The sequence below is a fragment of the Corvus hawaiiensis genome, chromosome 4 (genome assembly GCF_020740725.1).
Source record: "Corvus hawaiiensis isolate bCorHaw1 chromosome 4, bCorHaw1.pri.cur, whole genome shotgun sequence".
Lineage (NCBI taxonomy): Eukaryota > Metazoa > Chordata > Aves > Passeriformes > Corvidae > Corvus > Corvus hawaiiensis.
The window spans coordinates 24912983-24934742 of NC_063216.1; the positions used below are offsets into that span (position 1 = coordinate 24912983).

Here is a 21760-nt window from a genome sequence, read left to right on the forward strand (position 1 = left end):
ACTGCAAACTAGGAAGGATCATTCCCCCCTGGTGATACAGGGCTTAAAGAGAACATTTTTCTTCCACTTTTAGGCTTTGTTCTGAAGAAATACAGGCTGCTGAGTGAAGATATTAGTTGGACTGACTTCTCCACTGAGATTTATAAACCTCTCCTATGAAGCATTTACATGAAACACTTCATAATCCACCAGTCCCTCCAATCACTAGAACTAGAAAGAGGGATTTTTTTCTAGGTAAAGGCAGCCAAACACATTCCAGACATCTGCCACCAATACATTTGTGCAATCTCCACAATGGAGGTAATAAGAATATTTTTGTTTTGTGCAATTCTTAATAACCTGTAGTAATTCTTCACTATTTGAGAGTCTTGAGTATTTTAACTAAACTAGTATAAAACTCACATTAAACGATAGCTCCTGCTAGCATCCTCTTCTGGTTAATATCTGATAAATACAGTACACTCCTCTCCTTGCTCTCTTCTGGTATTGGGATTTGCACACACCCAAACTCAATAAACATTACACATTTCCACATGGTTTCACATAACAACATTAGTTTCATGTGTTTTGATATGTCATAAAGATTTAGATTCACTCAAAATGTCCATGTATTTGGAATGTTTTGAGTTTAAACTGAAACATCAAGCGAGAAGAATTTTGCATGGCCATGGGTTTTTACTGCAAATGCTATATGCAGCTTAATCCTGTCTCATGGGTACTATGAGCAGTAATTAGTAAATTTTTTTTTTTAAATGCCCAGAAGATATTAAGTAATGCAAGAATATTCACTAAGTTTGGGACCTTAGGGGATGCATTTTCCCCTTTATCTATTTTATAGCTTGTGTTCACTAAGTGCAATACCATGACAATACATTATTAATCTTGCCGTGCACTCTTAAGATCTTTGGGTGAATTTTGTCATGTCAGCCCTGAATTTCACAAGTGAGTAGAAAGATGAACGCTGACCAGTGTGCAGGTTTTTCAGGGCACAAAGCAGACAGTGCCCTTTTTTGAGCCACTAGTCAGTATTTTGAATCTCCTTGAAAACACAGCTCTCAAATCTTTCTACTGCATTTTTTTCAAACTTGAAATGAAAATATTGTTTCTCCTGTGGTGTTTTTATTGGTATTTATCAATGTTGTGTTGATGGAAAAACTCCTTATCCACTTCTACTCAGCACTTTTCTTTAGGACAGCGTAGTGGGAACAAGCGTTCACTGTTGCTGGTGACAGAACAGCACTCATTGGTTAAACTTGTCAGCCAGCTGGAGCCAGGGAATCCAAGCCAGCATTCCCATTTACATACATTTTATTTTGTGTTCCTCCGTTAGTGACAATTTCTGTCACACGCTTGTCACTCAGTCTTCGCTTGGTTTGTTATTTTGTTCCTATGCTAAGTATATTCTCAAACTCTGTATTTTGTGAGGCCGTGATCTATTTCCTGAGATTGTCATTTTGTGCCTGAAATTTGCAGTGAGGAAATCAAAATCTTCAGATATCTTCTGTTCTATTTAGTAGGTGTTAGCTAAGGTAAGCAAGTATGCTTCTTTAAATCAGGACAGATATATCAGTTTGTTCCAGAATGTGCCTTACTTGTGCTGTGGACTCTGTCATTTGGAAAATTATATGTTTGAAATAAGAAATTCCAATTTTTGTAGAAAGAGCACTGGATGTAGGGTGGGTGAGTTGTTCATCTAACATTCTCCAAAGTTCTCAAAACTGTGAGATTCTTAGTGTAGCAGACTGGAAATAGGTCTCTCATCAAACTGTGAGCTCCATGGTGCTTCAGGAATTGATATTCATTGTTAATAGTGATCTTTCTAATGTTCATTATCTTCTCTGTTTGTTTTTGTAGATCAGAGTGTTCTTATTTGTATTAGACAATCCTAAATAAAAGATACTTGAAGCTGCTACAGAGCTAAGCAATGCTATCTGAAAAAGATGGAATGTGGAAACCCAGAAGAAATTATCTACAGGTAATTGACCAAGTCAGAGTGGGATGAGACCAGATGGAATCCAATGAAGTTCAAGACATTTTCTTTTCCTAAGGATCAGTAGCTTGCTGCTGTGTTGAAAAATTCTTTAGCTAACTAAGTGTGCCTTCCTTTTAGATAGTATTCCCCCTTAATGCTAACATTTCTGCTACATACCGAAGGAACTGGGTGCTCAGGTGGCCCTTGTGCTGTGAGATCCCACAGCCCTGAAGGAGAGACATATACGGGGTCTGCACTGTGACAGCGCCCCTGAGAGGCAGAGCTAGAAGAGTAGCCAGCTTTGATGCTCATGCCATGAGGACCAAAGGATGTGTTTACTCACAGCAGACTGGTATCCAGCCAAAGAGGGGGCTGGGCAGGTGCAATTCTGAAATTACTACATCCCATTTAGGAAGTATGGTCCAAAGAGCAAGGTGCAAGCTTGGATACAATTCCCAGGCCTGCTGCATGCTTCTTGTATGACCTTGGGCAAATTGCTGTAAATCCAAGCCATCAGGTTTCAATGGAGAGGTGCATAAATCCCTATGAAAGTCTGAATTTTAATCATATTGTGCCTCAATTCCCCATCTGCTGAATCAGTAGCAATATTATTTTCCTATCTTGAGCTGACCTGTGAATGGCTTAGATACTGGGAAAGCAGGAGAGGTAAGTAAATTTGATTAAAATTGACCAACGTTTCAAAATTTGTTGGGGAAGCTAAGACAGCTAGGCTGTACCTAATGCCTAAATCTTGTTCCTTTAGAGAAAAGAAAACTGTTTTCACCAGTTGAATGGGTAGTCAAGCAAATAGATGCAAAGATACAGCTTGAAGTTTAGCTTTGCCAGTTAATCTCAGCCCAGTGGGGTTAAATGTGGCTGGCAGCAATCCCTTTGAAATGTAACTGGAACAGAACTGACTTGTAATCAGGTAATTTATATGTTAAAGCATGTCTAAAACATCAAGTATAGACATTCCACATGAGCAATAAGAACTTCAAAGTACACATGCACGACAGAACCACTTGAAGGACTAGGAGAGATCTTGGAAGAAGCTTCTAAATTGTCCATGAGTAATACAGCAACAGGTGGAGGAGAAACTATAACAATATCTCCGCTGCTTTGTTTGCAAAAAAGGAATGACACAGTTTTGGGATGCAATCTGAGAAGAGCCCACTTTGCAACTGTGCCATTACAACCTCCTGGATAAAACCATTAGCATTGGTTTTGGCTCTTTTCAAAACACAGGAGAGAAAAAAAATCAATGCACATTTTAAATAGCAAAGGTTGAAGTCATTTAGCTTTTTCAAACCTTATGACAAGTAATATAAAGTATAAAATGGAAAAGCTAAGTAGCTCTGGTAAAATTTTAATTTAATTTTTCGTAACTAAATTTATTACACATTTGCAAGGGTCATTCACATGGATTTGCTTGATATCATCAGCATTCAGCTGCATTCTGTGGTTATGTTTTAGATTTTCTCCCTATTACCAGCTACATGTAGGATTGAAATTTCTCAGTAGTACAAGTGTGGTGAAAGATGTCTTATTTAGTTTTACTGTGCAAGAGGACAAGCTGCTGCTTAATGGCTATGCAGTGAAACCCTACATCTCCCAGGGGTGGGAAAGCTGGGTTCCATTACAGCTCTGTTTTGGGTACTGCAGAGGGAGCAAAGAAGGCAGGTCAGATGAAGATGGGAAGTGAGGAAATGTGGACTTTTGCCCAGTCTGGTTCTGATGACAGAGTTAGTTACGAAAGCCCTGAGGCTGTCAGTACTGACACAGTGGAGTTACAGAACAGGAGCTCTGGTGGGCTACAGAACTAAGTTTTTCTCTGTATCATGAAACTTTACTTTCATAAAGCCCATGTTTTCCCATTGTGTCCATGTGGTTGAATTGCACAACTGTAACAGGTTTGATCACTTGGGTTTGCCTGGCACGTGCCATGGTTTAACCCCAGCCAGCAAGTTCCACACAGTTGTTCCCTCAGTCCCCCTCACCTCAGCCAGCAGGAGAATATGAACAAAAAAGTAAACCTCATGCATTGAGATAAGAACAATTTAATGATTAAAATAAAATGGTATGATACTGTTACTACTAGTAGTAAAGAAAAGGAGAGAGAGGAATAAAACTCCAGAGAAACAAGTGATGCACAACACAGTTGCACACCACCCACCAACCAATGCCCAGCCTGACCCCAAGCAATCATCGGCAGCTCCTGGACAAACTCCCCTTAGTTTATTTACTAAACATAACATTCTATGGTATGGATTATCGCTTTGGCAAGCTCGGGTCAGCTGTCCTGGCTATGTGCCTCCCCCAGCTTCTCGTGCCCCTGCTTACTGGCAGAGCTTGGGAAGATGAAAAGTCCTTGATTTAGAGTAAACACAACTTAGTAACAACTAAAACATCAATATATTATCAACATTATTCTCACACTAAATCCAAAACAAAGCACTGTGCCAGCTCAGTTATTAACTCAATCTCAGCCAAAACCAGGAGGGATGGAGGAATTCAGGACTTTCCTGAGGTTTCCAGAGGCTGTGGCATTTGTCAGTATTTGTAGTTTCCATCCTGTAGATATGGACTTATAAACTACATATGTAGATATGTAGTTTAGGGACCCTAAACTTCACTGCTTCAAAGGCCTGTGTACATTACCATTCTGTCAGCAGCACAATGAAAATAAAACTGTTCTCTTAGAATCTGTCACACAGGGAGCATCTCAGCTGTGCCCCTGAACTGTCACTAGCATTCTGACTGACACCATCACATTTGCAGTGTAGGCAGAGACATAGATGTCTTCTGTCAACTTAAACATGAAAGCTGAAATTCTTTTCTCTTGAACTTGTCCAGACTAAGGACTAGAGATAGGGTCACTCCTTAGAAGTGCCTTTCTTCAGAAGGATGAGGTAACACCTGGACATGCCTTTCTCTGTTGGCTACAGAAGGAGCTTAAATCCAGAGCTTATACAAGAGGCCAGACTTTGAGGTGAGATCTCAAGGTAAGATCTAAGCTTGCAAAAATGACCTGTGGTATTTCAATTAAATTAATATTCTGAAAATGCAAGGACTGTGTCAGCTTTAATAATGCTAGTATTTAGCTGATTTTGCATTCAACACCAAGAATTCCATACTTTATAAGAAGGTGGCACTGTGGGCTCTTCATTTATTGAAACACCCTTCCTCCCCGTCAATATATAAAGGGAATATTTAGAAATTTTTGTGGGAACAGAAATTCTAATACTATTTTAATAATGACTGTTATAATAGTCAACAGGGAGCTGGAAATCAATTATATCAGAAGCAACTGAAGGACTGGTCCCATTGATGCACCATTTAGATAATCGTAGCTCTGTCACAGGGTTCTTCAGCAGCAATCATGCACCAAATATATTTGCTGCAATTAGCAAATAGCAAAACATAGCCCCATACTAGCCACTGTGAAGAAAATTAACTTTACCTCAACCAAACCCAGCATATTTCTTTATGAGATTTCAAGACAGAGTAGAACACCTTACATTTTGTCTTTATAAAGAACATTATCAGCTAATGTCTTAAGGTAATTACTGTTTTTATTAGTGTTCAAATATTTTATAGACTTTTTACACATTAATTTAATTTATCACAGCTTACCTCTTAACACCAGCACTGGAAGCTTATGCAGTCATCCTGGAGCACATGGCACAGGATTCTGTCCAGACAGTTCTGGAATACCTTCATCCTGGAGCACATAGCACAGGAGTGTGTCCAAATGGTCCTGGAATATCTCCAGTGAGGGAGACTCCTCTGGGCAACCTCTCTGGGCAACCTGATCCAGTGCTCAGTCACTCACATGGTAAAGGAGTTCTTCCTCATGTTCAGGCAGAACTTTGTGTGCATCAGTTTCTGTCTGTTGCTTCTTGTCCTGTTGCTTGGTACTACCCAAAGCAGATTTCAATCCCTGCTTTGGTACCAAACTGAAATAGGATTTCTGTCTCCCAATAATTTCAGTACACAGACTTACCTCTGACTCTCAAGAGGGGTTTGAGTTGGTGTCTGTGTCAGGGAGATACTACAGGATCCAGGGTGTCTTTCAACTGTAAGATTCTGCTCTCCTATGCATGTCCTTCCTACTGGAAAAGGGCAGCATAAAGATTGTTTATGAGGATGACAGCAGTAGAAATTGAAATATCAAGTGTTTTCTAAACAGAGAGGAAGATACAGTCTTTCTCCCAAAGATTCTACATCGTGAGAGAAAGGCAAAAAGTGACAAAAATGTATGCCACATATGGAAAAGGCATCAGATCACATTATTAATAACTGGAATATACTGCATTTTTTTCCCTTCTTTTTCCTTCTGCTTTCCATTCTTCTTGTCATTCATATTCATCTTATATTACAGGGATTCAGCACTGGACCTCATATATGTGTGCAGTTCAGTCAACTAAGAACGAATTAAAATATAAACTAATGTACTCAGCTTTTCTTAAGCCTCATTAAGAGTTATTTCTAGACAAAATTTTAATAGAAAGAGGGCAGATACTTTTTGGATCTGCCCAGAAAAAATATTTAACTTGTGGAATAACATGAGAGGAAACAAAAGACTTTTGTGGGGAAGCACATAATGAAGTAGGTAAAACTGGAGGGAGGATGATCTGACAAGATAATAAAAGTAAATCAGCCAAAAAGAAAGAGTTTAATAGGATCTTGGAGTTGATTGCAACCTGTGATTTGGGAGAGGGCATGAAGCCTGTGGAAAAAAAATAAAGGAATTGTCTTTTAAGAGGCCAAGATCAGAAGCAGTCTGACTAAAATAAGAGTTAAGGAGTACTGAAGTAGATGTGACACACTGTACACTGGGGGACACTTAGGACTTATGCAGGGCAACAGAATAACCCAATAGTCACTAAGAATTCCTCAGTCTACAATATTCATTTCATTGCCATGTGTTGATGTCACAGCGTCCTTCACACTCGCTCAGCCACAGAGCCCAGCAGTCAATCAGTGCAACTGAAAAGAAGACCCATCCAACAAAAACATCAATGGTTCGGTTTGCATCTTTTTAGAATCTTTAAAACAAATGTCAGTGTTTGCTGTCAGCAAGAATAATGGTCAGATAAATTGCCTTATTTGGTGTAACGTGTTTCTTTCCACGTGAGGTATTGTGTTGGGTTTGTGTGACCCAGTTTTGGTAGAGGAGAGGTTTTTCAAGGATGGCCTCTGTGAGAAGATGCCAGAAGCTTTCCCTTTAAGAAGGGAAGACAAGTTATTGCACAGATGTAATTGCAGCCAGAGAAAAGGGTAAGAACATGTGAGAGGAATAACTCTGCAGACACCAAGGTCAGTGGAGAAGAAGGAGGTGCTTCTGGGGCTGGAGCTGAGATTCCTCTGCAGGCTGTGGCGCAGCCCATGGTGAAACAGGCTGTCCCCCTGCAACCCACGGAAGTCCATGGGGATGCAGAGATCCACCTGCAGCCCATGGAGGAGACCCACACCAGAGCAGATGCCCCAGACAGGGCTGTGAACCCTTGGAAAACCCCTGCTGGAGCAGGCTCCAGGCAGGGACCTGCAAACCTGTGGAGAGAGGAGCCCACACTGGAGCAGGTTTTCTGGTAGGACTTGTGACCCTGTGAGGGACCCAGGCTGGAGCAGGCTGTGCCTGAAGGACTGCACCCTGTGGAAGAGTGACCCGCACTGCAGCAGTTCATGGAGAACTGTTGCCCATGGGATGAACTCACATTGCAAAAGCTCATAGAGAATTGTCTCTCGTGGGAGGGACCCCACGCTGGAGCAGGGGAAAGACTCTTCTCCCTGAGCAGCAGCAGAAACAAACTGGGATGAACTGACTGTAACTCCCATTCCCATTTCCTTGTGCTGCTGAGGGAGAGGAGGTAGAGCTGGGAAGGAGGGAGGGCTGGGGGGAAGGTGCTTTTAAGATTCATTTGACTGCTCATTATCCTGCTCTTTGTTAGTAATACATTCAATTAATATCCCCAATTCGAGTTTGTTTTGCCTGTGACGATATTTGGTGAGTGATCTCTCCCAGACCTTATCTCAACCCATGAACCCTCTTACATTTTCTCTCCTCTGTCCACTTGTGGAAGGGAGTCATAGAAGGGCTTTGGTGGGTGCCTGGCATCCAGCCAGGGTCAAACCACTAAGAGAGTGAAGAAAGCTCAAACTGACCGATAACAGCAGACATTTGTGTGCAGGTTCGGTGGGAGTTTATAGGGTTACGGCTTTCATCTTGCCCCGGCTTCTCAGCTGATTCCAGCAGTCCTTGGCAGATGCTCCTCTTGGCACATACACGTGTGAAAGCCACCACGATGGGGCCACAGCCTCGGCAGCACTGTAAGGCAAAGGTGGCAAATAATGCCCCAAGCCCAGCCGGGAGCAGCGTGATCAGCCTCACGAGGTAACCCCCCGATCACAGTGTCTTTTATGTGTATTCCTCAGCATGAACCATTAATTATGAGGGGAAAACCACTCGCAGAACACCTCCTGAACGCCCTTATCTCGCCAGCGCCCCACAGCCCGCAGGAGGAAGGGCTCGCTCAGGGGCGCAGGGGCCAGGCCCGGCCGGCCGCCGCCAGAGGCCGCGCCAGCCCCGGGCTGTGTCCGCCCGCGTCCGTCGCCATCGCGACCGGGCCGCGCCTGGGCGCCGGGGCCGGAGGGAAGGGCCGCCGCCGCCAGGGGGCGCCGCCGCGGGGGGGAGGGGGCGGCTGCGCGGCCGCGGGGCTGCGCGGTCATCCCCGCCCGTCCCGTCCCGTCCTGTCCTACCCATCCGTCGCATTCCACCCCGTCCCGTCCCGTCCTGTCCTACCCATCCGTCGCATTCCACCCCGTCCCGTCCCGTCCCGTCCCGTCCCAGCCCGTCCCGTCCGGCCCGCGCCATGGGCAGCACCCTGCGGAAGAGCCAGGCGGTGCGGCAGGCGCCCGGCAGCGCGCCCCTGGAGCGGCGGTGCCCAGCAGGTAGGCAGCAGCGGCTGCCGGCGGACAGCACCTGCCTGGCAGCGCTCCGCACCGGGTGGGCTCCGAGCAGGGCGGGGCGGGCGGGCGGGCGGCCGAAGGGACCGGCTCCGGTTTCCCGGTGAAAAGCCCGGGAAGGCGGAGTTGGGACCCCCTCCCGTGCTGGCGGCCGGGCGGCCCGCGGGGGTACCGCGCTGCAGAACAGCTTTGCTGTGCCTTCAGCAGGGTGGGTGCCCGTGGGTCCCCGCTTTGCTTTGGGTTCCCTGTTCCCAAGCACGGCCTCTGCCGCCCGGCTGTCCCCTCAGTGACTTTGTTGGACAGGCTGTGCGCATCGTCCCGCTCACGGCAGCGCAGGGCGATGCTGGGTGTGGGACCCCGGCCCTGGGACGTGCCACAGCGTGGCCTGAAGGATGTCTGTGCTGAGGAGGGAACAAGATTTGGAGTTAGGAACACGATTTGGGGTTGGGTGGGAGTTGAGTGGCCCTCTGGTCCATGGAGATGATTTCTGCCTACCACGATTGAGGCATCTTCCCACGACAGAGTGGGGATATTTGTGTTTCAGCTGACTGCTCTGTAGCTCGTCATAGCCTGAGATCCTCCTTGGGCACAGCATTAACCGTGCTCTCACCAGGTCTAGGAAACCTAATGAAAGGAGATAAATAATGGGCTCGAAGTAATGAACGCCTGAAAATGAGGCTATGCTTACATCTGGTGCTGAGCAGCAGTTCTGCCTAAACGAAAAGGCACTCTTAGGATGTAGTACTTCATTGAGCATGTACTACTGTAGGAGTGTCTTCAGCTCTACCAAATCCTTGGGAAAGGAGACTGTTTTAAAAGATGTTCTTATACATGCAATAATTTGAGAACCTTGACAGAAAACCACCTTGGGAGCTTTAAGGTGTTATATGATATCTTAAGTCTTATTATGCAGGCTGGAAATTGTCAGAACTTTGGCAAACAAAAAATAAAGATGCCTGTGCAGTAAGAATTTGCATAAGGCACAGCAGGAGCTGGCAAATACAAAGATGAGGTTTATAACAGTTAAAATTCTTGAAATAGGCTTATTGTTATGGCTCCATATTGCTTAGTATCTTTCAATTATACTAACATAAACTCCTCCAGTCTGAGCATTGGAAGCACTGGATGTTCCTTGATCCTAAGCGGAAGGAATGGGGAAGAAAATAATAAAAAAAAGAAAACTCTCATACCACTGTCTAGAGAGTCCAGCTGTCCTTGTAGTTTCAGGACAGTGCTGTGACCTGACAGCAGTTCCCTTACCTAATGATGCCACTACCAACTAAACTATACTTACTACTTACTAAACTATAATTTAGTTTTAAATCAGATACTGAAGGCTGTGCAGGTGTGGTAGCACAGAGTCTGGGGCAGAGTGAGCTGCTCTGGAGTTATACCCAAACCTGGTTTCTCTGACCAACAATATATCTGCTGGCATAAACTCAGAAATGAAACCTGCATCTTAATGAGCTTTTTCAGCCTTGTGAAGCTGACTCATTTAGGCTAAATGACTTAAAAGAACATGTTGTTTGGGCTTTGGTTTGTATGCTCTGCTGTATCTTTGCTTTTTCAATTTAAGATGTTACTGCTCCCTGTTGCCTATTCTACGACTCTGGCAGCATCTTAAAGTCATTCTTCAGGAAGGCTGGTTTAAACTGTGGGACAAAGTTTATATTTCAGCATCAAGGCAGCTTTGCTTCTGGGATAGTTGCATATGAGTAAATGATTATCTAAAACCCAATGTCCATTTCCCAAAGAAACACATCAAAGTTTTTAGTGTCCATCAAGGACGAGAGATGAGGGGAGTTGTGAGTGCTGTTGAAGAACTTAAATAGGAGGTTGAAGCAAAAAAAAATTACAGAAAATTGAGTAGAGATACATAATTTACATTAAAATGGAAACATAATCCAAATAAGCTAATTACTCATTGTTTAACTGACTCTAAAACATGAATAATCTAAAATTAACCCTTTTCTACAGTAGGTCATACCAAGCAGTAGAGTTGTTTTAATATCTATATACGTCCCTTGGACAAAGTATATTTAAACTTATGTTTGTAGTAGGAAAAAGAAATTGGGCTGTTGATAGCTGAAAGAATTTCTTATTTGTTCTCTGGATTTTTTCCCACCCTTCCATATTTTTATCAATGGCAATAATAAATTCAGTTATTAATTCACTGTAAGATCTAAAAATGTTTAAAAAAAAAAGCAGTAGCAAGCTGGGAATGAACAAAACTGGCAAAAAAAAAAAGGTACCTAGCACAGGAATAGGTAAAATTATTAAGATGAGGTGCTTATATATAGTTTGAATAACAAAGCTCTTAAATACATTCCCTTGTCCTTAGTTAGTACTTTCAAAAAGGTTGTTATCAGTCTTCAAATAGCATTCAGTTTACTTCAACAATTGGATTTTGCACGTGCAGTATTTATGACATTTTGTGGATGTAAAGGTATGAAAATTGGAAGTAACTCAGAAGAGAGTTCTTTTCCTGATTTTTTTTGTTAAATTATCTCCACACCTAGTTTTCTGTATTATAAACAGGCATTTTACTGCAGAACGGATTAAGGACAAAATTAAAGCTGTACCATAAGAGACTAAATTTACACATCTCAGAATTAAGATAGCCTGGGTTGTAGCTTTTGCTTTATAAAGCATGTTATTTGTTTCTGTGGGACTCTACCTGGTTATTACATCAAATGCTGCTTTTTTTCATCCCAGACTGTCAGAGTTGAATATTATGGCTGGCTGTGTTTTAGTTTGTTTTGACTTTGTTTTAAGTTGAAGCTGCTCAGCTTCTGTCAGGACTGGGCACTCAGGACACGCTCACTGGTGGGCCTGGAAAGTAGACTGGGAATGAAATTTAGGTTGGATTCTACAAAGTGAGTTAACAAAATAGTTTTAATATAATTGTTCCTCATTTTTAGTGCTAATATGAGAGCCTCTGAATGCAGCATAACCGTGAGATGGAGTAACAGGGGATCCACTTGGGTGGTCCTAGTTCTGTGCTGGATTACAAACACCAATGGTGATTAAATTGTGTTGACATTTACATGTGGTCAGTGTCTGAGTAATAAGGCCCCAAATATTTTTACTTTTGCAGTATTTCCTGGAAATGTGTTGACCATATAATTTACATGTCAGTTGCTCAGGTGACGATAACAAATGTGTCATAGCACTATTTGTGCAGAAAAGTAGAGTGGACTCAAATCCTGGATGTGGCTTAATGGATGCCCATGTACTTCCTCTACCCTTGTTAATAATTATGCCATCCTTTTGATTTCTGCTGTTAACAGAAGTGGTGCTTGGCCCTCAACAGTGTGTGGTATTTATCTCCTTTTTGCAGTCCATCTTTATGGTTTCTCTATTTTCAAAACTGTGGAGATGAAACTCCACTGCTTGTTCCTGTTTGATGGTTGTTCCTCCATTAAGCCCATTTCAGGCATCCTTTGGTAGGGTGTCTTGTTTCTGTTTTGATTGTGCTTGTAGAAAACAAACCAAATACCAGATAAAATTGTGTGCTGTGGCTTACTTAGTATACTGAATTTGTAACTTATTCTCCTTTTTCTTTACCACTGCTATCTCCTGAGAATGCTTTATCTACAACACCTCCCCTGCTTTTGATATGTTTTTTGATACCTGCCTGTTGTCATGCAGCTGCCTTCCAGTTTATAACTCAACTCATATATTTCCTGTATTTTTTTTTCCATTGCTTGTTCATTTTTTTCCTCATTTACACTTTTAAGTAACTTCCTTTTTTGAACGTGGTGTCTCGTTGTAGGTCTTCCTTGCAGAGCCATCCCCTAACTTGCCTGGTTATAACTGATTCCCTCTCTTTTTCCTTATCTTCGGTTTGGTTTTACCTACTGGTTTTCTTCCAAAAAGTTCACAGCTGTTGCTTTCCTTAGCATATTGCCTTTCCTGTATGTACTCTTTGTGCCTTGTAGTATTGAGTATGTAATGGGATTCATTTATGGTAAACTCTACAGAATTGTGTGACCCCCCCATAATTTTTGGCTGTTACAACCCTATCTGACCCAGCACTGTCATTTGCATAAAAGAGATACAAATGCAAAGAGAGGAAGTAAGTAGAGCATGGAAATACTTTTATTTCCATAGAAAATAGCAGTGGCTTAGCCTAGTGTAGTCCTAGCTTTTCTTAAGAATCTGCTAATGAACTGGTTTTACCAAGTGAACGGAGATACCATCTCATTTTATCTTCTGTTCTAGCAAAGTTGCCTGTTTTGCGTGTTGAGTGAGGTGCTCAGGGAAGAAAATGCTGTTTGACACGGTCACCTCTCCTGTGTCCTGCATTGCATCCCCAGTATGGTGGGAAGGAAACTCTTTAACTTCCTTATCTCCTCTGTTGTTTGCACAGCCTGACACAAAGCAAGCACTTCATGGAAATTCTGGCTCACAGGTGTAAGGTATTTGTTGTTTTCCACCCACCCTTCACAACCATCCTCAGCCAGACCTTTGTCAGGGCCCTGTGCATCGGGTTGGTTTGTCGGGTCACTTTGGTGGCAGGAGAGCTCAGAGGGCAGTGAGCGACCTGTTAGGCTGTGCTGCTTCCCTGTCCTCGCAGAAATGCTGTGTCATTGTTTGCTGGGCTGCTACAAGCAGCAGTGAATCGTTCCACTTAAGTCCTTTGTTTTTCAAAGACAAGAAACTTTGATTACTCTGGATTAAAATATCTGGGTTTTTTCCTCACTTCTTAAAAAAGCTCCACTTTGGGGGGAAAAAATAATCACAGGTTTCTGAGCCAAGTACCCAAGTACTTTCCGTGGTGTTGTACCTGCTTTAAATTTCATGCCCATACTGAGAGATTACCTGCAAAGAACTTGTTTTCCTTTATCCATATTCAATTTTAATATTGGGTTGTTTGACAAAAAAACTGATTGTGTGTGAGTTGTTTTCCACCATTTTTTATGTTCTCTATGACTCAAATGCAAGCCTGATTACAAAGAAATATGTGGGAATGAATAAATGGCTTCAGTTGTGGTAGAAACAATAAAGGCATGGCCAATGGCAGTAGGGACTAATGAATGGCACCAGCACCAGGAGATCCTGTTTCATCCCTGCTGAGTACTGTTTTACCTCTCTGGCCTCAGGTGCCACACTTATTCAAGTGAGGCTGGTGATGCTTCTTCCTTGTGTCAGAGAGTTGTTTATTTACTGACCAGGAATAAAAAAAAGGTAGCATGGGAGTATTAATCACAGTTTATGGGAACCACAGGTTTGTGTTGGCCACAGGAATTTCAAGAAAAAAAGTCAGGAAGCTCGGGTCTTTCAGGTCATCTGAAATAAAGGGTGAGCTGGCATGGATGGCACTGTGAGCATGATAGACTTACAGGTAGGTAGTTATAGCAGAACTCAGCTTCCTTTGTTTTGATGTAGGTTAGACAAAGTATTAACTAATACGGGTAAAGCCCAAAGCAACAGTGATTTTTTGAAGGAAGTAGACAAAAATCTATGGTAAAATCACTGATATTGTAAAATTATATTTTCCATAAAGATTGTATATAAATCGTTACATGAGATATTGTAGCTTTTACCACAGTTCCAGAGGCAGACAAGTTTTATATTAGGTTTTCCATAACCTACTTAATTTAGTTCGCAATGAAATAAAATGGAAGATGAAAGTGGTCAAAGATACATAATTAATTTAAGATTGGCTGCCTTTTACTGAGGAAGAGAGAATCTGAAATTTACTTTTGTTAAATTTGTACAGTTTGTTCTGTTAAAGCCAACAGAGTTGTATTGTAGATGTTCTAGAAATACTTGAGGTCAGCATGTGATGTTATGCTCACAGAAAACATCCCTATTACTGCTAATTAGAGCAATCTGGCTAATTCCTGTATGATTTACTGTAAACAATTACATAAGAAATGAGGAATGGCTGAAGACTTTCAAGGGCAAGTACTCACTGTCTGATACTGCTGAGGAACTTCTGTGGGTGAGAGCGCTACTAGGAAAGTCTGTGAGAAAGCCCAGGTCTTGGTGGAGTGGGATTTAAAGTTCCATAATTCTTATGGCAGAATCATGTCTTGTAGGAGTTTTCATAACAAACCAAGGAGTATAATGATGTCCCTGCTGAAATCAGTAAAGTAAAATACTTTTCATGAACAGTTGGACTTTGTGGTAACTGCATGAATACTTAGAAAAGCAAAAGGAAAACAAATGCCTGGAAGTAGGAATTACTTCTTTTGCTAGGAACTAGAAGCTGAGACCAGTTTTAGAACCCCTTTTTTCAGACTAACAGGATGAGACAGGTTATAAGTTTGAGTGGCTGATTGTTAGAGATGGAGGTGTTTGAGTGTTGAGTTTCTTGCCCCAGGTTCTTCTTGGATGTGAAGGTGGTGGATTGCAGCTCTCCAAACACAGTGCTGACGTCTCGAGTGGAAAGCTGATTAGAGGAAGTTGTTGAGTCAGTCCCCAGATGTTCATTGGAAAATTAGGCTGAAAGGGTGAATTTTGTCACTTAATGCCTTTTTTTGAGTGGGAACTTTTCCACTGTGTATAGAGAGCTTTGTTTCAGGCCCTCAGATGGATGTCTGTTACAGATGATGGTTTCCTGACTACAGTCAGATCTGTTTCCAGCTGTCCGAGTGTGAAACTTAACAGATGCTGCTTGAAAGTTTGTCTTTTATTTGATCTGGTGTTTGTCATTCCTCTGTCAGTATTTTTTCTTTGCTTTGTCTTGGTTTTGTAATTCCTGTCCTGCTATGCAGAGGTTAGATTAACAGTTGTCAGTAGATTTTTACTGTCCTTCGAGAATGCTGTGCTGCTGAGCTTTCTGCCAGTTTCTGCCTTTTTCATACATTAATCACATTTGATTGATTTGAATGATGAGGGTTCTTTTCTCCTCTGTCTTAGAGAACTCAACACTTAGGTTGGAAAGTTCCCAGAAGAAAGTTTGTATCTATACATTTTCCCATTCTACAGAATTTACTTTAAATGCTTTTTGTACTCAAATAATTGTGGTAAAAACAAAGAATTTATATTTTCATGAAGGAAATAGGTGTTTTGGAGTAAGACTATGTGCCACTGTCAGGACTCCACTAACAGAAATCTGATAAAGTAGAGCCCTTGCTTTAACTCATTGCAAAGTTCAATTATTCCACATTATGCCTTGATGTTGATCACATTCAAGCAATCCCTTATTTAAATGGAAGAAGTTTTAAGGTCTTAGATAGAAAAGGGCTTTAACAAGAATACAATTAAAGGGCTTCACAACAAATATAAGCAATAACATAGTTTGGAGAACTTCTGATGTCTTAGGAAGTTGCACTTTACTCTTTTGCTTGTCAAGTCTTAAAGCTTGGTGGGTTTTGGATTTGAGAGCCTAGCTGGCAGCTCAGCTCCACTCACTCCTCTCTGGTGGGTTGGGGAGAAAACTGAAAGAGTGAAAATGAGAAAACTCATAGTTGGAGCAAAGAGAGTTTAGTAGGCAAAGCAAATGACACCATGCCAGCAAAGCTGCAGGCTTCCATTTCCTCTCAGTTTTGTCAGTTCAGCTGGTTGCAAGGCAGCCTTTCAGTGTGCATTTGTGATATGGTCCAGGCTGGAGGTGTGTATTTTAAAGACTTGGGGTTTTCCCCTGGTAATCTGAATGATGTAACGGCTCTGCTGCTGTCAAATGTTTGAGTTTGCACAATAGGGGAGGTAGTGACCTATGAGGATAGTGCAGAAATGAGCTAATCTAGAAGAAGGAAAACCTGAAAATTTCTCCACCTAAAAAGTTCACTTGGACATAAGGTAAATACTCATTGTCATCTGAAGTAGCCTGTACTTCCCAAATGCCTGAAGATAGGGCTGTAAAACAAGTTATGCGCTTGCTCGGAAACATTAAAAATTTAGAGGCGTCTTCTGAACTCCTGGAGCAGAGAGTTTTTTTTTTTTAATTATAGTTTGTGAAAATGTGAAGTTTGTTCTTGTTGGTAATGTTCCTCTGTGTGATAGGGAAAATCTAGCTGAGTCAGTGGAGACTTTTGCCTTGAAGTGCCACTTCTAGACCTTCGAAGTGAGTAGTTAAAGGGCAAGTGCTTTCCATGGGTGTCCGTGTCCTGCCTCTGCAGCTGGTGGGATCCCTGGATTGCTTTTGCAAGGTAAGGTAATTCTTATCCTGGAGCAGTTCTGCTTACAAAGCTGGTCCAGGCTGTTGGGTTGGGCTGGTCCTGTTCCCACCTGATCAAAGCCTTCTGAAACCAATTGTGCCTTTTTTTCACCCCAGCCAGGAGTTACACAACAAACAGTCAGAAGTTCAGAGGCCTCAGTGCCAGGGAGGACTTTGCTTTGTGAGGAAACTGACTTCCAATAAGGAAGGATATGGATTGAAAATACCATAGTTGCTTCACTGTGTTTTTTTATCTCTGCTCAAGAAGCAAGGCTTAAAGGGTGGGGTTTTTTTCTGGTTTAACAAGTTCTGAGCAAAACTGGCAGTTTTGCCACTACCAGAGAGATATATTGCTCCCTCCTCTTACTCTCTACTGGTCTAGTAATGCCTTCATCCTGGCACCAGCTATAGTGATCACAGGATTATCCCCTGAGCTGGCTGAGCTTGTTAGACTGGTGGGAAGCTGTCCACAACCTTTCTTCTCCTGGGTTAGTTTTCTCCTAGGTTAGTGAGTTGATTTAGCTCATGCATGGGTCTAATGTCTGCCAGAACTGGTGCCAAGTATGCAGACATCAAGAAGGTAAAAACCAGTGTGCTGGAAGAGAATATACTTGTCCTTTTTTTATTTTTTAGTATTGGTTGGTTAGATTGATTCACCCCGTGTCAAGGAGCACTTGGCAGGTCATAGGGAAGGTGCCACTCAACAGCCACCACCTCCTAGATTGGGCTAACAAAACCAAAAGACAGTGGTAGTGCAGGGCAAGAGCCTCACTGGGCTTTCCTGCAGTGATGTGAGTTGCTACAGACTTGCTGAAGTAACACTGATACATACCAGGCAGAGTCTTCCTCACCGCTACATGTCTGAGGGTTATCCAGAGCAGAGCCATGGTTCAGGTTCTCTTTAGCAGTCTCACTCTGCAAAAAGATATCTGCTGACTCATTTTTGGAAAGTGTGGATTATTCACCAGGACTGTGGGTTATTGCAAGTGCCGTTAATGGATGGAATTTTATGGAGAGCAAGCTGGTGACACACAGAGCACTTTCTGCTTTGTCATCCTGCATGTGGCAGGTTGCCCAAACCAACAAGGGAGAGGCCCCCAGCAGCAGAGGCACCCAACATACAAACTCTTTCAAATGTCTGCCAGGGGCTATGGTTGCCTTTGGGCTTTGGGGCTATTGCTAAAACTTGGTACCTCTGGCACAGATCTACCTGAAAATAATTAAAGATATTTATATAAGTGCCTCTGTTGTCTAATGGCTAGATTTTTATCTCACTGAAGATACAGTTTTAGGTGAACATTCCTGAGATTGTTCAAACTTGCAGGAATAAAATACTCCTTCTGTTGCTTCAGGTACACACAGGACTGTAGCTTTAATATAATATAGTGAAGCAAAAAATTATCCTTTGTGAAGGTTGTGGAATTATCCTTTGAGAAGGGTGTTCAAAACCTGTGTTCTTGCTTTTCTTTTTTTACATGTGTATGTTCCCCAACTAGAATAGGAAAAGTAGTATCCATCACGAATACTACTGTTAACTGTTGCATAACAGTTCTGGTCTTTAAACCCCTTTACCACCATCACCAAAGTACTCTTCCCAAAACCTTTGTGAGATAAAGGAATTTTAGCACCAAGTTTGAGAGAAGTCAGAGGTGACAAGATTACAGACCAGTTTTCAATGACTGCCTTTTTTTATTTGTGTTTGTGTGAATGCTTTTCAGGTTTGTGGGCTCGGTGCCCAGGTAATGTATACATAGCATTCAGTATGGCTGTTTCTCTTAGTATGGACACGCTGCCAGGGTTTGCTAATTAATGCTGGTTGTACGGTGCAAAGTATGCTTGTGATTAAGTATAAACAACTGTGTGCTGACCCATTTATTGGAAATTAAGTTTAACATAATTCAGAGTTATGTGGAGGAAGGCAGAGTTGATAATGGATTCCAATCAACTATTAGATTTTCCACTTCTTTTTTTTTCAATGCCACACCAAATAAAGTTTCACTGTGTGTAAATGTTTGGTTTTTTTTTCTTTTCACAAATATGCTTAAACTTTTATACTGGAGATACATATATATATATGCAAGATCAGTTATGACCAGCAGGAAAACTGATCTTTTCCTTTTGAATGCATTTATCGATACATTGAACTGAAAGAAGTTTCCAGGCAACTAATTGCAGGAGAAAACTAAAAACTTTTAATTCAGTTTAAAAAGTACGAGACTTTAAATGTTACTTTCTGGGCAAGAAAGCTAAAAGTCATCACTTTGCTTCAAGACTGAAGTTTCAGGCTTAGCCACAGGAAATATGATTTCCTTGCTTTGATCCAAGCATATTGTTAGACTGGCAAAAGGTACTGAAATCTCAGCCAACTCCTGCATGGGATTTTATTCAACAGAAAAATATCGCAAGTCATCCTAACGTTGCAAATGAGTCATGAGTCGCCTTAGGAAAGGCTCCCCTGGGACAGACATGCCACAGAGGAGGAAGCAATGAAGCCGCCAGGCCACTCCCCCAGACAGTTTCTCTCGAGGAGCACAGCCTTCATAAAGGACGTCTCTCCAGACACTTAGTTATTTTATCCTTTATTTCACAGGGGGAGCCCCGAAGCTGCGAGAAGGGCAGCGCGAAGCAGCGGCAGAAACTTCCCAGCCAGTTGTTTCTGTACGGGAGAAGCAAATAGGAGATCATGAGAGAACTTTAAAGGTAGGGGGAGATACATTTCAAAGTCTGTAGTTTAGTTCTGACATTGAAAAATAGTCAGAATGTAGACTTTCTTGTAAAAGTTGTAGTTCATGGTTGAAGAGTGAAGGAAATCTGTTCTCAGGATGGGATTATGGTCATGAAGAAGTTCCCCCAGTAAATGGGATGTGGATCTTGTCAAGAGCCTGGCTGCTTTGGAGCAGGGTTCTAGGAGGAAGAGAGGAAGCTTGTGATCTACTTTGTATAATCTAAACTTTTAATATGTTTTCATAAAGAGTTATTATGAAGAATTAATGAAAAATGAGCCAAACAGTAGGAAATAAAAACTGAAGTTTCTTAATCCATGTGAAAGCATAAAGCATTTTTCTTAAAAGAAGAAAAAACAAAGTAGCATGATATAAGTAGTGATCTAAGCAAATGAGTAGTTGGTGTGGTTTCTTTATATGCATCATAAAGATACCATTCTCGGCAGCTGGGTCTGATGACTGTGGGGAAGTCAGTCTGCCCTCATGCTTCACACCATCCACTAAGCAAACAGGAAGGTGTGCTTTGGAAAAGAACGGCACCCTTTCACTAATTTTACATCTCTACATACAAATGAAGTGAAGCTGCACATCACAGTACAATACATGCCCCTTTGCTCTGATTGCGGTAGGAAGTTTGATCCTGGCTAAGGGCTGTGTTAGAAAAAGAGAAAAAAGGGAACCAAAGGCCAAAGTAGGTTCAGTGGTAGGGGTGTGTGTTGGGGTGGTGGAGCAGGAGGAGAAGAGGAAGGAGAATGCAGCATTTTTGGGTGTTTTCACAGTGGCTTCAGGTGTCTCCTAGGTTTTGTTTCTACTGTTAACATGCTGCCCGGGGTTATGTAATACTACTACAATCTAAAATTCCTGCAGGCAGATGCAAAGCCAGAATTCCTGCTGACATTGCTGTGTAATTTGTCTGAGCAATAGGGGATTTTTGTCAGTGGGATGGGTGCGCTGGCAGCAGTCAGTAGGGTAGACATAGTTATAGAGACTCACTAATCAAACCTCAGAGGAAGGTGACAGAGAGGGAATAACCTCAGAGGAAGGCAACAGTAGAATGGGTTGAGTACAAAGGGCTGTTTAATGCTAAAGAAAATTAAGATGAAGAGATAAGGGAAACTTATTTGGGCTCTTTTCTTTTCTTTGGTTTGCCACAACTATTCCTGTAGTCCTGAATCAAGTCCTACCAAGTTAGGCAGACAGAAACACGTATTTGTAAAGTGGCAAAGTATGAGTTTCCTAATTTACAGGTTTGGTCTTAAAAGTTTTTTCATTACTTCAGTCGATGCTCACAGATTTACATCAGCTAAGGAATCTGATCTTTACTCACTTCAGATCTTGTCCTGCAACTTGAGAGGCATTGAGAATTTTGCCACAACTCCAAAGGCTTGAAGATCTGAAGCCCTCATAAATTGGAGTTTCACAAATGAAGTATGAAGGCTCATTTTAGAAAGTGTTGAAGATGGTGCCATGTTCTTTGTGGCATAAGCTGTCAAAATGCATTTTAGGACTAATGGGTAGTTTTTCTGTGGTAGTAGCTGTGATTAAAAAAAAATCTTTTGTAAAACCATGGTGGTCACACTTGATCCATTTGATACCAAAGTTATGCTAAACCAAAGCAGTGATAAACACTGGCATATTACAAAAATGCAGTTTTCAGAAATGGTTTTCTTCATTCAGTTCTGTTCATTCCATTGGTAAGGCTGGTAATTATTGTGGATTAGGAGTGTCGCAGAGGATTGTTTTATTTTCCTACAAATATATGCAGGAGGAGGGGGAAAACACTAATTAGGAAAGTCAAGGGCAGATGAAAAGAATAAAATAAATTAATGGAATGCTTGTGTCAGCAGTTATGTATCTCATGCTGGAGTACAGTATGAGGAGGCACTAGATTTGCATTATTGTGGAAAACTAAGCTCTGCAAGGAAGCCCAGTGCTCCAACGAACAAGAAAATTTGTAGTTCAGTATTTGACAGGTATAGAGCTTTTCAC

At 41.9% G+C, this 21760-nt stretch overlaps 1 protein-coding gene across 2 annotated transcripts in view; it reads left to right on the forward strand.

Moving 5' to 3' along the window:
• Window positions 1-8684: 8684 nt before the first annotated feature.
• Window positions 8685-21760, forward strand: part of TXNRD1 (thioredoxin reductase 1) — a 36234-nt gene continuing 23158 nt past the window's right edge. The window contains exons 1-2 of one of the 2 annotated variants that reach the window (XM_048302359.1): window positions 8685-8923; window positions 19639-19748. In XM_048302359.1, the coding sequence (XP_048158316.1) occupies window positions 8845-8923; window positions 19639-19748 (189 nt within the window). In that variant the 5' untranslated portion in view covers window positions 8685-8844. Of the gene's footprint in view, window positions 8924-19638; window positions 19749-21664; window positions 21745-21760 lie in introns of those variants that run through there. The other variant, XM_048302360.1, reaches the window with a different exon arrangement.